An 18478-nucleotide genomic window follows, 5' to 3' on the forward strand; every position below is an offset into this window, starting at 1 on the left:
CAGTTGTGTGGAACACAGGCAAAATCAATGTACAAAATCTGAACAGGTATCTTACCCACAACCCCAATGCTAACCCTGAGATAAATAACAAGGACTATAATACAAATTATTTAAAGTTTTACTCTCCTTGCTCTACTTCTCTTTTTATTTTTGGCAAATAGGAGTAAATACTCATTTTGGTGTCATAGTTTAGACAGTCTGTATATGCTGTCTTGCCTGAAGTACATTCTAAAACCTTTTTAAATATTTTACTTTATTATAACACGCTGTAATGTTGATGCCTCATACTGTCACAATGATTTTACAGTCACTGATGTTTGGGGCGATGTAGCAGACGTGAAGTTGTCAGACACGGCTTGTTGTTTATTGGTCAATCTACGTCCCTGTCCTCAGCTACGGTCCCAAGCTGTGAATAATGACCGAAAGGACAAGATGGTGAGCATGGCTGGCCAGAATGAGGTTTCTCTGCAGGGATGCTGGGCTCACTCTCTGTGACAGGGCGAGGAGCTCGGAGATCTGGAGGGGCCTTTGAATAGAGCAGCTGTTCTTTGGATGGAGAAGAGACAACTGAAGTGGTTATAAGAGTCGGCTGATATGAGATTCGCGGATGTGAAGGTCAAAAAGAATGAAAAAAAAATCACTAAAATAAACAGGTCTCCATTTTAACAACCTCATACTGCTATCATCTATTCATCTTCAAACTGCCTATCAGAGGATGGGATGCTAATTCTTCTCAGGGACTGGCAGTCCTTTGCAGACACATGTATGCACAGAGTGTGTAGTCAGTTAAAAGACATTATGAAACATATGACTTAACGTCATATGTTTGACCTGTGGGAGGAAACTGGAGTACCCAGGGTTAACCCACTGGGAAAGCATGCTAACTCAAACTGGAGGAGTAGGATTCAATCCCACAACCCTGGAGGTGTGACTGGTACTCGCTGTGCCACCCCTAAAGAAATAACAATTATTTTATTGCATTGAAATTTGAGGTCAGTTATGCATATTGTTGGCTGGACAACTGCCAGTATGACCTGGCCGGCAATGGGTCTAAACTGCTTGTGGATGAGAGGTGGAGAAGGGATCCTTCTCCAGCCCACCCCCGACAATTCTTTTTTTGTCCTGGTTACCTCTTCCTCCTCTTCGTCTTCCCTCATTGAAAGTGGTTGCGAGGTTCCATCTACTCCCCTCCCGGCCACTCTCCGCCAAGCTCTTCCTCCTCCGCCCCCGGTCCCTCCTCCAAATCTCCCGGCCCCTCCTCCTACCCCCTCTTTCTTCATTGGAAATGGGTACTGGGCTAGACTGGGCTCCACCTCCTCCCCTCTTGGCCCCTCCTCCTCCCGTCTTGGTTCCTCCTCTTGCTCTTCTCCCGGCTACCTCCTCCTCATCCTCCTCCTCTCCTCTCATTGAAACCGTGTGCGTAGTGGAGCGCCAGACTCACCCTATCGCGCAGATCCTGGCTCGGCCTGTCGGACTTCTGATACTGGTTGCTGCGTACTCAAGGAGCCCCCCCCCCCCCGGGAGCGTTACCCCCAGCAGGTCTGCTTGCCGCCTCTCATCTCGCCGGCTCACGCGCGTTAGCCGCCCGGCTAGCGGAGATTAGCGCTTCTGCTGTGGCGGGTGACCGCGGACGCCGAGGCGGCTCGTTTAGCGTCCACCCGTCCGGTTCTGGGTTGCTGTGTAGCTGACTTAGTGTCCACCTTTCGGATACCTGGTTCCAGTTCTGCCGCTGCCGTCCGCAGCCTAAACGTTGTGCCACTCCGCACCGTGTGTTGGTGGTTTTCGGACACCGGCTCAGGAGCCCCGCTTCCCCGCCGAGGTGTCTCGGGGCCTCGTGCTTCAGGCTCCCGGTATGTCGGACCGTCCGGTCCTCCTTTGCCCTCCCGGTCCTCCTAGGCCCCTTCGACAGACTCCCCATGTCGCTTTCCCAAAAGAGGGAGAGAGAACCACTGGAAGACCGGCACGTAATGTAATGTTTTAATATAATGTCTGACAGCATCTTATCAGCTGAGGTGGGGTTATGGGGTTAAAGCAAGCCGGCGTTTCAAAAGTGCATCTCTTAAACCCTGCTTTAATGTACACCGGTATGCCGTTTATTGTGTCTTAAATCTTACGCCCTAGTTTTTATATAACATTATATATAACATATAAGTGTTGTATGGCCACAGATTTTGCTGAGATTTTTTTAAAACACTAAATAATATTTAAGTTGCCAGTAATTACTCTCCTGTGCATTCAGTCTCTAATCTCGTGGGGTGTAATTGCTTTGTTTTCTAGTTTGGCTGCTGGTTTCGGATAAACACCGTGCCTGGCAAATTTAAACACCCAACGAGCTTGTTAATGAGCTGCTGCTGTAATGCTGCCGCCTTGCAAACTGCTTGTAGCCGGTGTTAATCTCTGTGCAATAGGAAATAAAGTGCAATAGGAAATGATCAAATCAGTCCTATGTTTTTGCTATGGTTGTATAGCAGCGTAAGATCCATGGGGGTGTGTTTTTTTTGCGGGAGGCGGGGTGCGTTTTAAGGCGGGTGGTCGCTCCCAGGCTGCGGGCATGCGTGGGTCGTTTTTACATCGCAGCCCCCGGCCCAGCCCCTACACCTGGCAGCACGCCATTTAGCTGCGGTCGGCGTACGGTCACGGGGGTGTTTATACTCACTTAAACCCCGGTGGATGTTCTGATTTCAAGCAAGTGAGTGACTTGTACCATCATCTGATATGCGGCAAAAGAAATGGAACTCGTGGGGATTGATATAAGACGTGACCTGTCCTCTGCGTTTACAGCAAGCTTTACATATATTTTCATAAAGTACAACCTAAGGTTTTCTTGAGTTAATGTTTTGGTCTTTGACTTTTTGTGTGCTATGCCTCTGTCCGAGTTTTATTGAATGGCAAAAGATTGTGTGTGTGTGTGTGTGTGTGTGTGTGTTGCATTCTCTGGTTTGTATTGTATTTTGTTGAATTGTTATGCACCAATATAAACGTGATAAGCACAGATGATTCTTTGTGTTGTAAATATGTTGATATATTTACTGAAATGCTTGAATACCTTGATCAAACGGCTGAGGGGCTGTGAAGTTTCCAGTGAGGCTCCCTAACTGCGCTGTGATCTGCCAGTGTTACTTGCTGTCTAGTGCTGTGAACAGGAAGCCTGTTTTTTGTCTTTCATCGTGTACCTGTGGTGCACCGTCCCCATGCTTAAAGGAGAACATATGCCTGCATTTTGAAGATAATCTGTGGGAAAATGTGGCTATAATGATTGCCGTTTATATGTTTATAACTAAGCATTATTATAAAATGAGCATTCTTTATGTATAGTATAATTCTTAGTCAAGTATATATGTTGGAATTAGTTGTATATTTTTAGTAGATCTTTCTTCTGAAGAACTTTGTAAGTGTATTTGTCCAGGCAGAAATGTGTCATAAGAAAATTAAAAATTATTCAGTGCCTGTCATTGGAGATTAATTTAGATGGTAGATATGCAATATACATATTCCTGTCTATCAGATATGTAAGCGGCACCTCCCAACTGTCTTGTTCAATACCTAATACATTGTAGCACGTTCACATATTAATTTGATATAGAGCTAAGGCTCAGCCAAAGCCGAAGGTCATCTAGGAGCATCAGTTAACTAACAATCATATCAATGCACTTGGACTTGACGAAGTTTTGCCATTGTATTAAAAGTTTTGTATATTCTGATTCAAATTCAAAACGAGTGTCAATTGTCCAGTGATCCATGTCAGTGCAGTTTTGTGGTTGTTTCTGTCAGCATTTTAACTGTAAGTGCTGTATGTGGCAGGGTTGCTTAACTCAAAGCTTTCATTTTTATTAGAAAAACGACTGGTTTCTGTGAAAACCTCATGGGTGTGTATACAGCTGTCTGCTCTCTAGCAGTTTTTGAGTGATTGAGTGAAGGTGCCGAACAACCGGCTTCGCAGCCGCTTGCAATTCCTACCGTTTGAGTAACCTCCCGTTGCCCAATTCTTCCACGAACCTCCCGACTTTTTTTTTTTCCCCTCCGTTGTCACGCCCCCAAGTGCTCTGGGTAGTAGAGGAGCCATGGGGGAAACCACGGAGGACGGTTTGAACTAATCTGTTTCTCCTGACGTAAGTAAGCAAATATAATGTTTATGTGAGTGTGAGAGAGGCAGAGATGGGGAGACAGGTAGTCCTGCAACTTTAATGCCCTGAGGACGGCCTCAGATGCCTTATCCTACCGCAGGAAGCAGTGTCACATTGTTTGCGTTTTTTTTTCTCACTTATTAGAAAGATTGTAAGCTGATATATTGAAGTTGATATGAAATTTCATACAATAATTTATTCTTAGTTTAATGAAGGTTTTAAACAATCTGAGTGTGAAAGTGGTGGCTTAACATGTGATATGTGGGCTGGGACCTCCACCCTGCCTCGCAGAACTGAAGCTTCTTCACGAGCCAATGGGAGGACAGGGTCTGCTGGTCCCACGAAGTAGCCACAGTCGGCTTGCTTGTGTGATTTACCGCAGCTGTCTTAGGGACGTTCAGTTGCGGTCGGCCATCCTGCGAGCAAAGAGAGCTTCTGGATCTCATTCAGAGTGTAATTATGACTAGCTTAACTGGAGCAATTTAACTGTACAGTTAGAAGTAATTACTGCTGTCTGGTTATTGGATGTGAGTAAGAGGGCCTGTCTCCTCCATCAGCACTAATGACCCGTCATGGTTGAGCTCCTGTTTGGTTTCGCTTAGGCTGGTTAAAAAACAAAGCAGGTGCTTAAAAGACAAGGATCGGCTGGAACCGTTTGCCGAGTGATTATGGGAAGCCCTGATGGGTGTCGCTTTGCAGACGTGGAGTTGGGGAGGGGAGGGGGGGGGGCATTGATTGTTAGATAATGTCATTGGGTCTACATCCCATGAGATTTGAAAATGTAACGTCACTGTTGGTGGCTAGTATGTGACTGTGTGTGAGGTGAAATAGAGGTTAGTGGGATGGACAATTACCCATGTAGCACATAAAAGTACTTCGGATCAGACGTGTGTTCCCCTTAAGATTGTCGTACCCAGAGAAACACCGTTTTATTCCTTACGTATGCATATAAGCAGAGCTGGACATGGATGAAGAATTGGCCATGGCTTTTGCTGAGACTGGCCCACCACACATAAATAAATACCCATGATGCATTCTGCCAGTGGGGGGTGGGTCCCTCGCGATGAATTTTGCCAACCTTAAATCCCATTGGCCCACTGCAGAAATGGTTGGTAAGAGTATAATCTTCATTTATTTGAGACATAGGGAGCCACAGTTATGCTACAGTAGTGGTTTCACCAGGACGTTTGATTGGATCCTCAGGTCCTGGTCATATGGAGCATAAGGTTTGTGTCTGTTGGCTCCATCGCATTTCAAAGAATCTGCTGGAGAGTCATTCCTGTGGGAAGTTCAGCAGCAGCTTCGTGTTCTGGCTTGTAAGGGTGCTAATTGAATTATTCTATTCTTTGTGTGATTTATTTTTTTTTTGCCACATGCTGACCTATCGTCCACGTAACCATGTTTCTGTCAGAGTAGAGCTGCAGTCTGAGACCGACTGATATGCAGATAAGTGAGGACCCCAGCCCTAGGTCCATTAGGTGGGGTGGGGTGGGGGGGCTGCATATGTGATAGTCTTGACACTGTGGCTTTTTTTCTCGGCTTGTCATGAGTTGCTGGGGGTGGGTGGGTGTTGTGGCTTGTGGATAGGGCATCTGTGCTGGGGTGAGTTGGCGTCTCATGGGATAAATTTCCATAGTGAGTGCAGAGATTTGCTGAGAATAAGGCACAACATCAAAGTTTCACTAGTCAAAGGTTGGCAGTTTTCACAGTTTATTTTAGTAATATTTGCATTCAGATATTAACCTTGACAGTTTTTAATGAAAACATGGGTCTGTCTATCTGGTGGTGAAGTATCAAGAAATAAATACATGATGAAATGTGCCACAAAATTTATATAAGTTAACATATTTTTAAAAAGCAATGCAACACTATAAAATTGGCTTTGTCACTCAAGGATTTCTGAGTGGGTATATTTATACAATGTTTGTGAAACATGGCTGTCTGTATAAATCTTTGGAAAACTGATATCTCTTTATCTAAACATTTCATGGCTGAGCTATATGCATTTTGGTGGTTTTGTTTTTCTAGTAGATTCCTGAGCCAATAACCAGGCCCAATCAGTGAGTCTGCAATCTATACAGTGTGAATTCAGTAGCCTGCCAGACATTTTTTTTCTTCTTTCAGTTTGGGTCGGTTTGCTTGTGCAGTTTGGTGTATAAATCTGTCCTTAAATAGTTTGATGTTGAATTTCATTATGTGACTCATTTGTTACCCTGAAAAAAATTTAAAAGCTTGACCAGTTGTACTTCTGTTACTGTGGTACTTTACCCATGTCAGCTCGCCCTGCCCTGTGCATCCTGGTGAACGCTTCAGGCTCACCTCAACCATATACAGAATATGTGGTTGGTCTTTCCCCAAGGCTTGTCTCCAGATATTTTCTCTGATGATGACAATTACAGTATTTTTGTTTAGCTTTACGTTAAACTGGAAAAAAGTGAATCCAGATTCATTGACCTCATCAGGAGAAAGCTAGCCTTACATTTTTTACTTACCAAAGGGACCACAGGGAGAGTGCATGTTTTAGTTTGACAGCCATCTTGTATTTAAGATGAAGCTGCAGTAGCTGCCGTATGTCACAGTCTCGTCAAAATGCCGTCACCTAGAGACGCTGAAAATGCGTTAAAAGGGACAGTCCCACTGGGTGATCCACATCACAGATGTCCCATCCCTGTCCCATGTCTCCAGGCGGGTTTTCACAAGGAGTACATGTACAGGTATGTAGGTCAGATCAGGCTTCCTTAGTCTTTTTTTTGGGGGGGGGGGAATGGATTGTTGCCTTTTCCCAACCTCAAGTTGGAGTAGCAATGCTGGTCGTGCAGGCAAGCACCTTTTATCGTAACATTACTGCAAATAATGCTGGGGGTGAAATGCATTAGACAGTTTGCATGAGATAATTGTCAGACCACAATCCAGCATTTTGCCTAATATGACTGGCCTACAGTTGTGCGTTTTTAACCTTTACGATTTACTGGAAATTTTGTTCTTTGCGTATCTGATTTTTGGCAGGTACTCCTCACCTTCCGAAAAACACTTGCACATTCGTTAGTGTGTCGTGATCACGTTTAAGATTGACGCCACTCTGGCTAAGTATGGAGGGAAATGTTGAGTGTACATTTTTAATGCAATATCTTATCGTATTACTATGGTAATAGCTGTGTTGAAACGGTATATTTGTTTTAAAGTCGGTAGAAAATGGAAGCCACATGTCTCTTGATTAATTTAGAGCTGTTGTACTTTTTAATGGGGGTCGGTCTCTTTAATAGGGGTCTGTCCCTGAGCCGCTGCCTCTCGTTATCCTTGTAATGAGGCGGCCTGCTAATATCCATGCTGAACAGGAACGCTTCTGTACTGTTCCTGCTCTGTCCATCTTCCTTTGCATAATACCTGCCGCTTCTCCACAGTACTTTCACGATATTTGGCAAGATGGCCGGCTGTGATTACGGATATTTGTATGAGTCATGTGCAGCGATGGGGACGCGCTAATTAAAATAATTATGTATTAGGTATGATTAACTTGAGCAAAGTGCTCTGACCGGGTTTTTCCAGCCGACAGGTCTCTGTGACATGGCTAGTTTTTTAAAAAGAAGTTCCTGTTCAGTGGAACTCATAGCTTTGCCTCTGAATTTTATTCAGCTCTGAATTTGTCAGATGAATGTCACTCATCACCGGGTAACTGACTGAATCAATCACCTTTTTTTTTTTCAAGCCCTGGGCGCAGGGAGCTTGCGGAGTGCTGCAGTTTGGGGATCCAGAGTTGGGCTGAACCGTATCTCTGTGTGCTTATTATTTATAAACTTGTCGTCAGTGGATCCTCTTGTGTGGTGGAGCTGCAGTACGTTTCCCAGGACCTTCAGAATCCAGTCAGAAGGTCTCGCTTGATGAAACATGCGAGCGCCGGAGTGTCGGTCCATCCCTTCCAGTTCGTACAGAGAGTAATTATAGTGTCTCCGGAAGCTACTTTAAGAAATGATGCACTTGGGGACAAAATTACAATATGTTTGTTGTATTTTCATAAGTGTGTATGTCCCATGTGTGTGCATGAAGTCGGGCAGCCCTGCTTTCTTCTTCATGGTAAATCTGTGTGCTTTGTGGGGGCGGTGGGCTTGCAGAGTCTCTGAGGCATTTTCAGGGAGGGGAGGTGGGGCAGCTAAAAGAGATACAGCTGTTTAAGATTGCAGCTGTCACCCCACTTTCATTAGACTGCCTCTCTGTTCCACTGTCCATTCACTGTGCGGCGTCATGCACACAGGAACACACTGTAACATTGTTCTGCCGGAGATGGGCCGGGGGCGGGGCCACCATTCATCCTGGCAGCGATTGGTTGGAAAGCATCGCAGCCTCACTACAGATTATTCAGATCTTTTTATGGAAGGATGGCGCATTTTGCAATTAGTGCTTTGGGTTTCATGGTGCTGGCTCGGCTTCAAGTCTTTTCTGGATTTGTAATTTTTAGCTTGATCGCTAGGACTTTGTAGGATATGAGCTCTTGCAGTTAATGCGTCATTTAAGAGGTGTTGCGTACTCCCTTATAGCATGGTGGAATTACCGCAGTGGTTCTGCGCTTGGTAAGTGGTGAGCTGGCATTCCGGTCTTGTCTTTATCTTACGTTGTAACAGACTGGTTTATTGTTCCCCAGAAACTGGATTTGTGTGTAGGGCAGCCATCCATGTAGCTAAGCACAGCATGCCCTCTGCCCTCTGCATGCCCCTCAGCTAGCCCAGGTTTGTAGTGCTCATGTTGACGTGGTGGATGTTCTTATCTCCCATGCACTTGGACTCCATGCACCCCAGTTATTAGCCCTCCTGCCCCAGCTTTCCTATGAGCTGGTATGGAAGCTTGAGGGAGCAATGTGACGCTTTTTGTGCCCCCCCCCCCCCCCCGGCCGAATGTTCTCTGTCCATAACCTGGTTTGGCTACATTTTACTTGCCTACTGAGACCAGACAAAAGTAGAGGGAGCTCCCTGTTGTGTACCAGAACATGGCATGAGAAGGGCAATTTATTTTAGTATTTATTTTAAGACTTAATTGTGCATTAATATTGAATTAAGTAACACTTATTCCTGGTATTGGTGTCTGAATGTAAATGAAGGTATTGCTCAGATACTGGCACTTCATAAACCTGGTTGAGAGGTGTTGTCCAGTCCAGCTCTCGAGAGGCTGATGCGATGGTTTTATGTGCTAGATTCTTGGCAAAACTGCTTCGGCGTTAATTTGCAGCTAAATACCAATGACCTTTTTGGCGCATTCGGTCGCTTTGATGATTAATGGGGAATAAGGCAGCGATGCATGCTAACAGAAAGCACGGCATTTAAGCCTTGCCTGCCAGCGCTGCTGGTTCCTGCACACTGTCAAGCTGCTGTGTGCGTCTCCCCTTGTGGAGCTTGAAGGATCTGTCTGCTTCCTCCTCCTCCTCCTCCTCTTGGCTCTTTGTGCTTCAGCTCTCTGTCACCAGACCTGTTACTACTCAGAATTAAGCTGCTGGAATATCAGAAAATGTTAACTATAACACTACAAAATCTCACTTTGTGTATTTAGCAATAGAGGCATAGTGAGCAGAGTGTGTAGGTGTCAGCGTAACGGTATACCTATTTAAACATACATTGAAATTCTGAGGAAAACTTTCCCGATCAAATATTTTTCTGCAGCTAGAAATATATGAAATTAAAATGATACATTTCTATCAGATTGGAAGATTATGTTTTAAATTCATATTCATGCAGGACATAGTCTTTCTACAGAAGCATTTACACTTAGTGACTCACATTACTTTGGCTTTTAATTTGTCCTGGCAGGCAGATCTGAACCTTAGAATAGTGGCCAGGAATAGCTTTGCAGTCTGTTGTCTGTTTTATATGTTTATATGTAGCTTCCTTTAAAAAATAGAAATAATAGAAAAAAATTGAGTTTTCTGTCAAGTCACAGCAGTTACTCATGACTTTATGCAGCCTTAAATTTGCATGAATTATACACAGAATGAGTCAGTTTCGACAGTGAGGGACATGCCACATTCGCAGAAGCTGATCTTGACTCTCTTGCCCTTGTGATGTGCCTCATTCTCACTGAGGAGTGATGTGATGAAAGCTATTCACACTCGCAGAGGGATGCCTCTTCCTGCTTGTACCAACCATACGCTAAGACTGATCCTGGGCGTGGAAGCCTAATCCAGGCCAGGCTGGTTACTCCCCTGTGGCACCTGAAGTGTGGCGCTCCAGAGCTCTTGTGTGGCTGCTGCATGTGGTTGGAGGGAACAGCATACCTCACCTCTGGGCTCCTTTGCCTGTATGGATTCTATTCACCCAATTCACTGAATTTGCAGAGGTTTAAACATGCTCTGGTGCTGCTTTGTGGGTCTGGCTCCAGCCCTGGTGCCGGTGGGAAGCGCAGTGCCTGCCGCAGGCCGTAGCAAGAGAGCGAGCCGGGCTCCAGCAGCGGTAGCGTGTCACTCCGAGGACGGAGTGAGTAATGAGCGGGCTGTCGCCGGAGCCTGCGCTCTAATTACCCAGCAGGCTGAGCAGCTAAAAAAAGCCGAGGGCCGCTCCGAGGTTAGCTAGCACCGTGCTGTGAAGGGCCTGCGATTTCAGGTTCGTGTTGCTTTGGGAAACAAACCTGCGCTGGATTCAGACTGCAGTTTCTGAGTAAATCAAGGGCCTGTTCTGAGTTAAAGTCATTCATGTATCAGCAAGACAGGCTCCATATCACATTTCCCAACAAGATAAATATGTGAATAACACACATTAAAAATAACCTGAAGGTTCACTGTCAGTACTGCCGTGACGAGATTTTTTTTCTCCATCTTCCCCCATGTAGATATTGGTGAAGCACTGTGATTGATGTTGGTGAATCACTTATCACTAATATCTTATTGGTGAGGAAGATGCCTGCATCAAATTGCTATTTGTCCATCAGGCTGTTGTGTCAACATGAGAGCTCTCAAGTGCTGTTTTCCTGTCAGTTTCGTGAATCTGGTGTCTGATATTGTCTGCAAGGGCTGTTTTCACCTTTGTATAATTTTATATGTAATAAATTACTACGCAGTGTGCACAGAATAAGTGTGATCAGCACATGCATAGAGACGTTGTGCTAAATGGTTCTACCAGGCTTCGCTGCCGTGTAACACAGCTGCCTGATTAAACACGGTCATACAGTATGCCTTTGTGAGGTCATTAATGATCGGTAGGGCAGTGCGGAACCGAATAGGAAAAGTTTTTGGTTTCTCTTTATCAGAGAGGTGTTCATCGAACAAACTGAACTACATAAAAACATCAGCTGGATTGTTTCCCGATGTACAGCATGAACATGAAAGGAGGCGCTGTCCTGCTCCCCCCCCCATCTAAGAGCCCGCATACAGAATGCTCACTGTCTTCATGCTTGGGACTGGGGAGGTTCATTAGTCTGAAAGCACACATTAACCCCATAGAGTCCTGCTGTTTTGTCCAAATACTGTCCCCTGACAGCCACTGACAGCCACTGACCAGCTTTGTGTTTAGCTCTTTTCCATTCTCTCTCTCGTTTTTTTTTTTTCTCCATTGAACTTTGGCCTCACTTTTTTTTGTAGCAGATAATAATGTACAGATAACAGCACAGAAAACAGCACAGTTTTTATTGGTGCCTATTCATGCCGTTTGTAAAGCAGTCTTAACTTTTGTAAGCCTACAGAATCTATTGCGCTTTCTCTTAATTCTGCTCAGTTAAGAGTATCCTAATCTCGTTTTATCCCGTTCGGATTGCATGGCTGTCCAGTGGAAACCCTCGCAGGGCTGTGTGTTGAGACTAACTGATGTATGGAAATGTGTTATTGGCATACAGGCCAGAAGTTCACCTGTGTTCTTTGTTTATTTCGGTATTCTCTACAGCGAGTGCTCCTGTCAGGTTCTGGTTTATCTGCTTAGTAAAGGTTCATTGGCTCACAATTCTGGATTTTGAAAATGACCTCAGAGTTAGAAGCATTGATCCCTGTGTCTGTATTTACCTCTTTCTTTGCTTTAGCCAGTGTCTGAGCCCCTGACGTTATTACCGTAGATGGTCAGGTGCTCAGCTCCCCGCTGCCAAAACACGCTTTTCAGTGTGAGTTACCGCACACTGCTGCTTGACTCTAAGTCACCCTATAGGGCTCCCCTGCTTCTCTGACTCGGTATCGTCTTGGACGCGCCTCTGTTCCCAGGCACATGTCTGGGGATGGTCTGTAAATGGGTTGGTAAAAACCCAAAATCAAGCGACGGTTTCGGATGTGAACCTGGCCCCGTTTACTCAGCATGGGGGCCTGGGGCCACACAAGTCACATCCTTCCATTCAGCACGAAAAGTCTGGGAAAATGTGAAGTTTTGAACCGGGGGATGGGGGGGGGGGGGTATGCCGCTCAGATGGATGCTCTTCATCTGAATCTTTTGTGTGGACATTTTAAGCCCCCCCGGGCAGCCACGTCGGAAGCAGTGGCGGGTCGTCCGGAACGGGACAAGAGGGAGCCCAGTGTGCGCTGCGAGCGCCCGGCCTGTCCCGCCGTCTTCGACTTCCTAGCCCCCGCTTGGATCGGAAGGCCCTCCGGTCTGCTTAAGTGGGGTAAAAAAAGAAAGAAAAAAAAGGCCGGTTGCCAGGCAACACTGACAGAGGCTTGCGGCATGGGCTAGCGTGCCGGGCTGCTGAATTCCTGCTGATGGCCGATTGCTCCACTCCCCCGGCCCGACTCTTGCTCTTCCCCTCTGTTTCTGTCGAGCGATGTTATAAACACGGCACCATCCCACACCTGGAGCCTGGCCGGCTCCTGCCTTCACTACTATAGCAACCGAGAGCGTTTACATTTCTTGGCTTTTGCATGTTTGCAAAGTTGTTTCCACATACGAACTTGTGTGTGTGTGTGTGTGTGTGTGTGTGTGTGTGTGTGTGTGTGTGTGTGTGTGTGTGTGTGTGTATGAGCAGTATGTTTAGGCTGCAGCTTTAAGTCTTTGAAAGTACTAGCTGCAGTAAATGCATCACTTGCTGTCCATTTAGTCATCGCGCTTTCTGCGCAGACTCCATTGGTTCGGTGAACATAATTACCCATCATTTCTCAGTGGCTGACAGGTTCTCTCACACCCTGTGTCTGATAAGGGCCAAAATAGACCCCAGTGTGGTCCCTCTAAGGATTCTGGGCAAGCACTGCTTCCCAGTATGTTTGTGTGCCTGTTGTTTTTCCATTGTCCAGGCACACTGATGGTCGGAGTAGTAGGCAGTTATAGGGATTGTGGTCGTGGTTATCTGTGATGTCCTGGGATCCAAATGTGGCCAGCAATTGTTCAACATCTCTGTGCACTTTCTGCATTGTCCATTCCATCCTAACAGACCAGGCCTAGATCCTGGAGAATTTCTGGAAAGCTGACTCGTCTCTGATGAGCTGTATAATTCCTGCCTTCTGTCGCCTTTTTGTAATGGCGTCCTTTAAAAAACAAAAATGAAATGGCAGCAGATGGTCCCCCTACATGTAGGTAGTGTGATTTCCAATCTCTCCAAGTGAGAATGACTCTTTGCTGAAATTTTCTGACAGGAGGGGGGAGGGGGGCTTGAACAATGTCCCTGCATATTCACTGGTGGAAGCAGCCTGTTAAGTTTGTTACCGCTGTCTTTTAAAAACCCAGCCTTTCATGAGCACTTTAGTCCCCTTTGTCATCATTTCTAGCCTTTCACATGGCTTAACTGTCATCTGACAATACCTCAGATGAACCAGATGCACCGATGGCCGTCTGCTCTTCCAGCTCACTCCTCGTCAAGTGGATAGCCTCCTTTGCACCCTCCCGGTCCCACGGGGTTGGGGGGGGGGGGGGGGGGGGGGAGTACTGGAACTGGAAACATAGAAAAACCTGACAGGCCAGCCGGGGCACCTGGATGACTTAACCCTCAGTGGAAACCCTCGAATCACGTCCTGATGCTGCAGGACTTTGGGGCAGCGGCGAGTGATGGCATGTGGGGGTATTAGAGTGCTTGGTGAGGTACGCAGCGGGGGTGGTGCACCTTCCCTCCGTCTGTCCCCTGGGGACTCCTGTGGAGGCACTCCAGTTGCTGCCATGTCCCATATTGGCCATTCTGCTGTCAATAATACGTCCCCCGCCCCGTCGACCTGCTGAATGCTCCAGGGCCCATCAGTGAACCTCCTGCCGGGGGCCTTTCTTGAGGGTGTTCAGTGTTTTTCTCCTTCCTTTGAGATGTTCAGGAGGTTGGGGGATTTTCTCCTCCTTCCTGAGCGATATGCTGGGGATTCAGTGTTTTTCTCCTTCCTTCCCTCTTTGCAGTGTTTATTTCCTTTTCTCATTTGCGAACTGGGGGCAGGGGGGGCGTGAATGATGACGGAAGTGGTGGCTGTCAAGCTGAGCAGACCCTTTGATCAAAAGTGACGTTCGTTTTGAGATAGAAGGGTCATCCTGTCACTGGAGCAATTGCAGGTTAAGGGTCTTGCTCAGGGGCCCAGTAGTGACATCCCTTTACCAACCCTGGGATTGGAACCAGCGACCTTCCGATTACATGCACAGTGTCCCAACCCCCAGAGCAGAAGGAGTGGTTTGGCTGCTTCTATTCAGCCGCCGCCTTGGAGCCTCTCTTTCTGTCTCAAGTCTAAATTATTAACAATGTCACAGTTTGGGCTGGAGATAACGTCACCCAGTCAGATGTTCTAATACCAGCCCCTCGTACATGCCATCGGTGGCTCATGGGGGTGTGCCCTGTTGGCCTGCCCAGGCCTGGCCCCCTTCCGCAGCTGCTCGCCCAGGTCCTCCTGGCTTTCCCAGCTTGTCATGGTGACTCGCCCCGGCGGTAACCGTTCAACTGTCGCCTCGGGACAGAGCCGGGGCAAGTGAGATCAGATCATGTCGCACCACACACTGGTGATTCCACTGTGAACAAGTCCGGACACGAGAGCACTCCCTGCGTGGAAGTGGCTGTCTGTACTCACCTCTGGCTTGCCACTGAGGGAAGAACCTTGGCTAGATTGCCGACAGTCGAGCTTAATTATTGCTTATTGCGTGGGTCCATGTACTTTTAATCGGGGAGAGTTTCACATAACACAGTACAGCATTTGACTCAAAATAACCCCAAGCAAACGCAAACAACACTGAGAAGTGGTGTAATTGGCTAGTAATGTGACGTAACTGTTGGCCTGCTTGTTATTGACCTTGCATGAGGAAGTTTACACCTTCAGTTAAAGCCATTTAATTTTAGACACTGCACAAACCACGAACTCCAACAATCTTTCAGTGGAGTACTGCAGGTGGGTGTTATTGCTTAGGCCTGCCCCCTCATAAGAGCCCTTTTTGGCTCTTAAACCAGCTATCCTGAGGTAACCAGTGTGTGATCTGTTGCCTTACTGGCATTCTTAAAGGCAGCTGTGTATTACTGGTGCATGAATGTGGCCCAGGCAGACCATATCCGGCTGACAGGAAACCTTAATCGTCCTGGGCACCTCTAACATAACCATGGATTTAGTTTGTGCCTTGAAATTTTAACTAGTTAAATGTGGAGAAAAGGAGTTTTGATGAAAACTTGATGGCTAGTGGAAGACGCCGGCTGGAGGTGAAGTGTCGTCATGCTGGGAGGGGGGGGAGCCTGTCATTATGCTGTCAATAAAAGCAGCGCGAGGTTTCAGACCCACAGGACCCGGGCATTACATCACCTCTGAACTTTTTTCCTCTATGTCAGAATGTATCGATTACTCCGTGTTTTGTAACGTGATGCTGCCTCTCCGCTCCGAGGCGAGTGTGTTGCACTCCAGGGAGCGGCATCTCTGCTCCCATCTTTACGTGTAACTGAACTGCCTGACCTGCTCACGGGCGCCGCCGTTCACACTGGGATCCTTATAGTCCCACCTTTTTTGTTTATCCGCTATGAACAGGCCGGTAGCTCACCTTAAGGGCTGTGAGCATGAACATGACGCTCACTGATGGACCAAATACTTTAGACTAACTGGGTTTTGCCTGTTTTCATATTTAGGCTCTGAATCAGCACTACCTTAGGTGGTTAAGCAGTCATACTGGAAACGGCTGGCTGTGCGCTGAAAAGGCGTTACCAGGTGCTACTCGGTGTCAGTGCTCCACCTAGCTGCAGTACAAGGCATTGCAGAGGACTGAATTTTTGTTTTCTAGATTTTTTTTTTCTTTTTTGTTGTAATAATGAGCTATGGAATCCTTCTCCGCACTGTAGGACATTGCAAAAAGTGTGATGAAACTCAGCATGCGCTACACTGTGTTTACGCCATTCATTAACCGCAGAGTGCTGGTCTCATGCGCCCTTCCGGGCTTTCGTCATGCACTTCGTGGGCTTCCGGTCCGGATCCATGCAAGCCTCATGCCTGTGTACCATGCAGTGATGGGCTTTCTCCTGCTTTTCACTGCAGGACCACCCAAAACCCAGAGAGAGCAGTGAGGAGGTGGCCAGGCCTACAGGGGAGCCTCGTCATGCTGGAATGACAGGGCTCTGGTAAGTCACTGCAATCAGAACCTGCTGCCTGCTATACAAACCACTAATCACAGTTACTATGCCAGCTCTTTGGTTCCCCCCAAACACCCCCTCCCACTCAATGCACCCTTCCTGTGCTGGCTCAGGATAGGTGGACGGTTTTGGGGAACTGCTGTGTGCTCTTGTTCTGTCTGTGAGGATGGTCAAATCTCGTTTCATTTTTATTTTAATAGTGCATTTGCTAAAAACTATTTTGAAATGCTTTTTTTCCCCCAATGACATTGCATACAGTTTCAAATCTTCAGAAATCATTTTTTTATTTTCATTTTCGGGTTTAGCTATTTGTCAGTTTTCAAGGTGAAATGTCAAAATGCATTTCGGTTGCAGGAGCGTTGGCGGTCCCAGCCCGTGACTCGAGGCGGCGCCATCAGCGTGGGCGGGTCCCCCTGGGCGGGTCCCCCTGGGCGCGCTCTTTTCGGGCACGGTGTTGGGGTCACGCCTGCTGCCCGCGGGTTTTACCCATAAACAATTCTCATTTGCATGCTCCTGGCAGTGAAGCCTTTTCCTCTTGTGTGCCCACAGCTTTGCAAAGGCCCTGTTGGCAGGTGGCGTTTGACGACAATGAGGACATTTTTGGGGTAACGACTGATGGAATGGGAATGATGAACGTCCCGGATGGGCGCTCGAAAGTCTCCACCTATACGGCTCCTGTCTCTGAGGTAAGGGGGCATCTCTGCTTTGTCACGGTTCCCATTCATCATGGGCATTCGTTCGAGTTTCCGAACCCTTATTCGAATCAGTGTCTTTCAGGAAGACATCTGTGACCCTTTGAGTCTTGTTGCACTTCTGGGTCAGATATCTTAATGCTGGAATGGCCGCCTCCTGGTCTCTCATGGCTAACCTGTTCTCCTTTTCTTCCCAGAAGAGCAGCAGCTCTGAGTCTCTCAGCGACAGGGGCTCCTCTGAACTTAAGAAGAGCTTTGACGCCGTGGTGTTTGACGTCCTCAAGGTCACCCCAGATGAGTATGCGGTAAGCTTACCTCTTGGTTATGTCTCGGCTTTTTTGTACGAAATCTTTTATCTTATTTTTTTTTTCGCTTCACCTCAGCCGTAACCTCTAGGGCGTGAATCTGGTGTGTCTCTTTTCAGCAGGTGTCAATATGTTGTCTGCATTTTTATTATTCGTACATAATTGTAAAACAAGTTAAAAGTAATGGTCTTTCGTTCAGCCTGTTGGGCAAAGGCTCTTTGGCCCAGTCTCTCTGGTCCTGGCTCAGGAGGTGTGTTGTTGGCGGACAGAGCCTGACCCCCGGCTCAGTGGCTGCTGCTTTGCCTCCTCCTGCTGCTGTACACGTGTGGCCATCCCACACTAATGTCATCCTCCTTTGGAGGGCATGAGTTCGTGCTCCTGCCATGTCAGATTGTCTAGCTGGGAGCACTGTCACCCAGCCCAGTGCTCAACAAACGCGGTGCACGTATTGGTGCCCAAAGAGTGATATTTCCTTTATCAGCAGCTCCCCCTACCCCTCCTGACCCATCTCTTATATTCCATGTTCTTATTGTGTTTTCATTTTGTTTACCTACAAAGACATATGAATTTTGCCCATAAATTCATTGTGTGGATCAGATGTGTTTTTTTTAACACAGTGCTTTCTCTCTCTCTCTCTCTCTCTCTCTCTCCCTCTCCCCCTCTCTCAGGGCCAGATCACACTCATGGATGCCCCCGTGTTCAAAGCTATCCAGCCCGAGGTGAGTAGTTGCCACCTTCCTAATACTGGCACAATGGAATTTTATCTCCCCATTTACTGAAGCTGCTCCATCGCAACCTGTAGCTGTGTGTATCCAGCAGGGGGCAGTGTGTTGCAAGATTTCGTCTGGTACACACTATTTGTCCTTGCAGCAAAGCACTCGATGGGCTGATTGATTTCCTTCAGTCTTTA

General features: G+C 47.0%; 1 protein-coding gene across 9 annotated transcripts in view; it reads left to right on the top strand.

Annotated features, from left to right (window-relative positions):
* The first annotated feature begins 1387 nt into the window (after positions 1-1387).
* Positions 1388-18478, top strand: part of LOC125709202 (ras-specific guanine nucleotide-releasing factor RalGPS2-like) — a 56197-nt gene continuing 39106 nt past the window's right edge. For 3 of the 9 annotated variants that reach the window (XM_048977410.1, XM_048977418.1, XM_048977419.1), the window contains exons 1-5: positions 1388-1539; positions 16477-16559; positions 17121-17257; positions 17461-17568; positions 18237-18287. In XM_048977410.1, the coding sequence (XP_048833367.1) occupies positions 17192-17257; positions 17461-17568; positions 18237-18287 (225 nt within the window). In that variant the 5' untranslated portion in view covers positions 1388-1539; positions 16477-16559; positions 17121-17191. Of the gene's footprint in view, positions 1540-1603; positions 1851-2533; positions 2690-3427; positions 4110-8316; positions 8690-16476; positions 16560-17120; positions 17258-17460; positions 17569-18236; positions 18288-18478 lie in introns of those variants that run through there. The other 6 variants (XM_048977416.1, XM_048977417.1, XM_048977411.1 and 3 more) reach the window with 6 other exon arrangements.

The sequence above is a fragment of the Brienomyrus brachyistius genome, chromosome 15 (assembly GCF_023856365.1).
Source record: "Brienomyrus brachyistius isolate T26 chromosome 15, BBRACH_0.4, whole genome shotgun sequence".
Taxonomy (NCBI): domain Eukaryota; kingdom Metazoa; phylum Chordata; class Actinopteri; order Osteoglossiformes; family Mormyridae; genus Brienomyrus; species Brienomyrus brachyistius.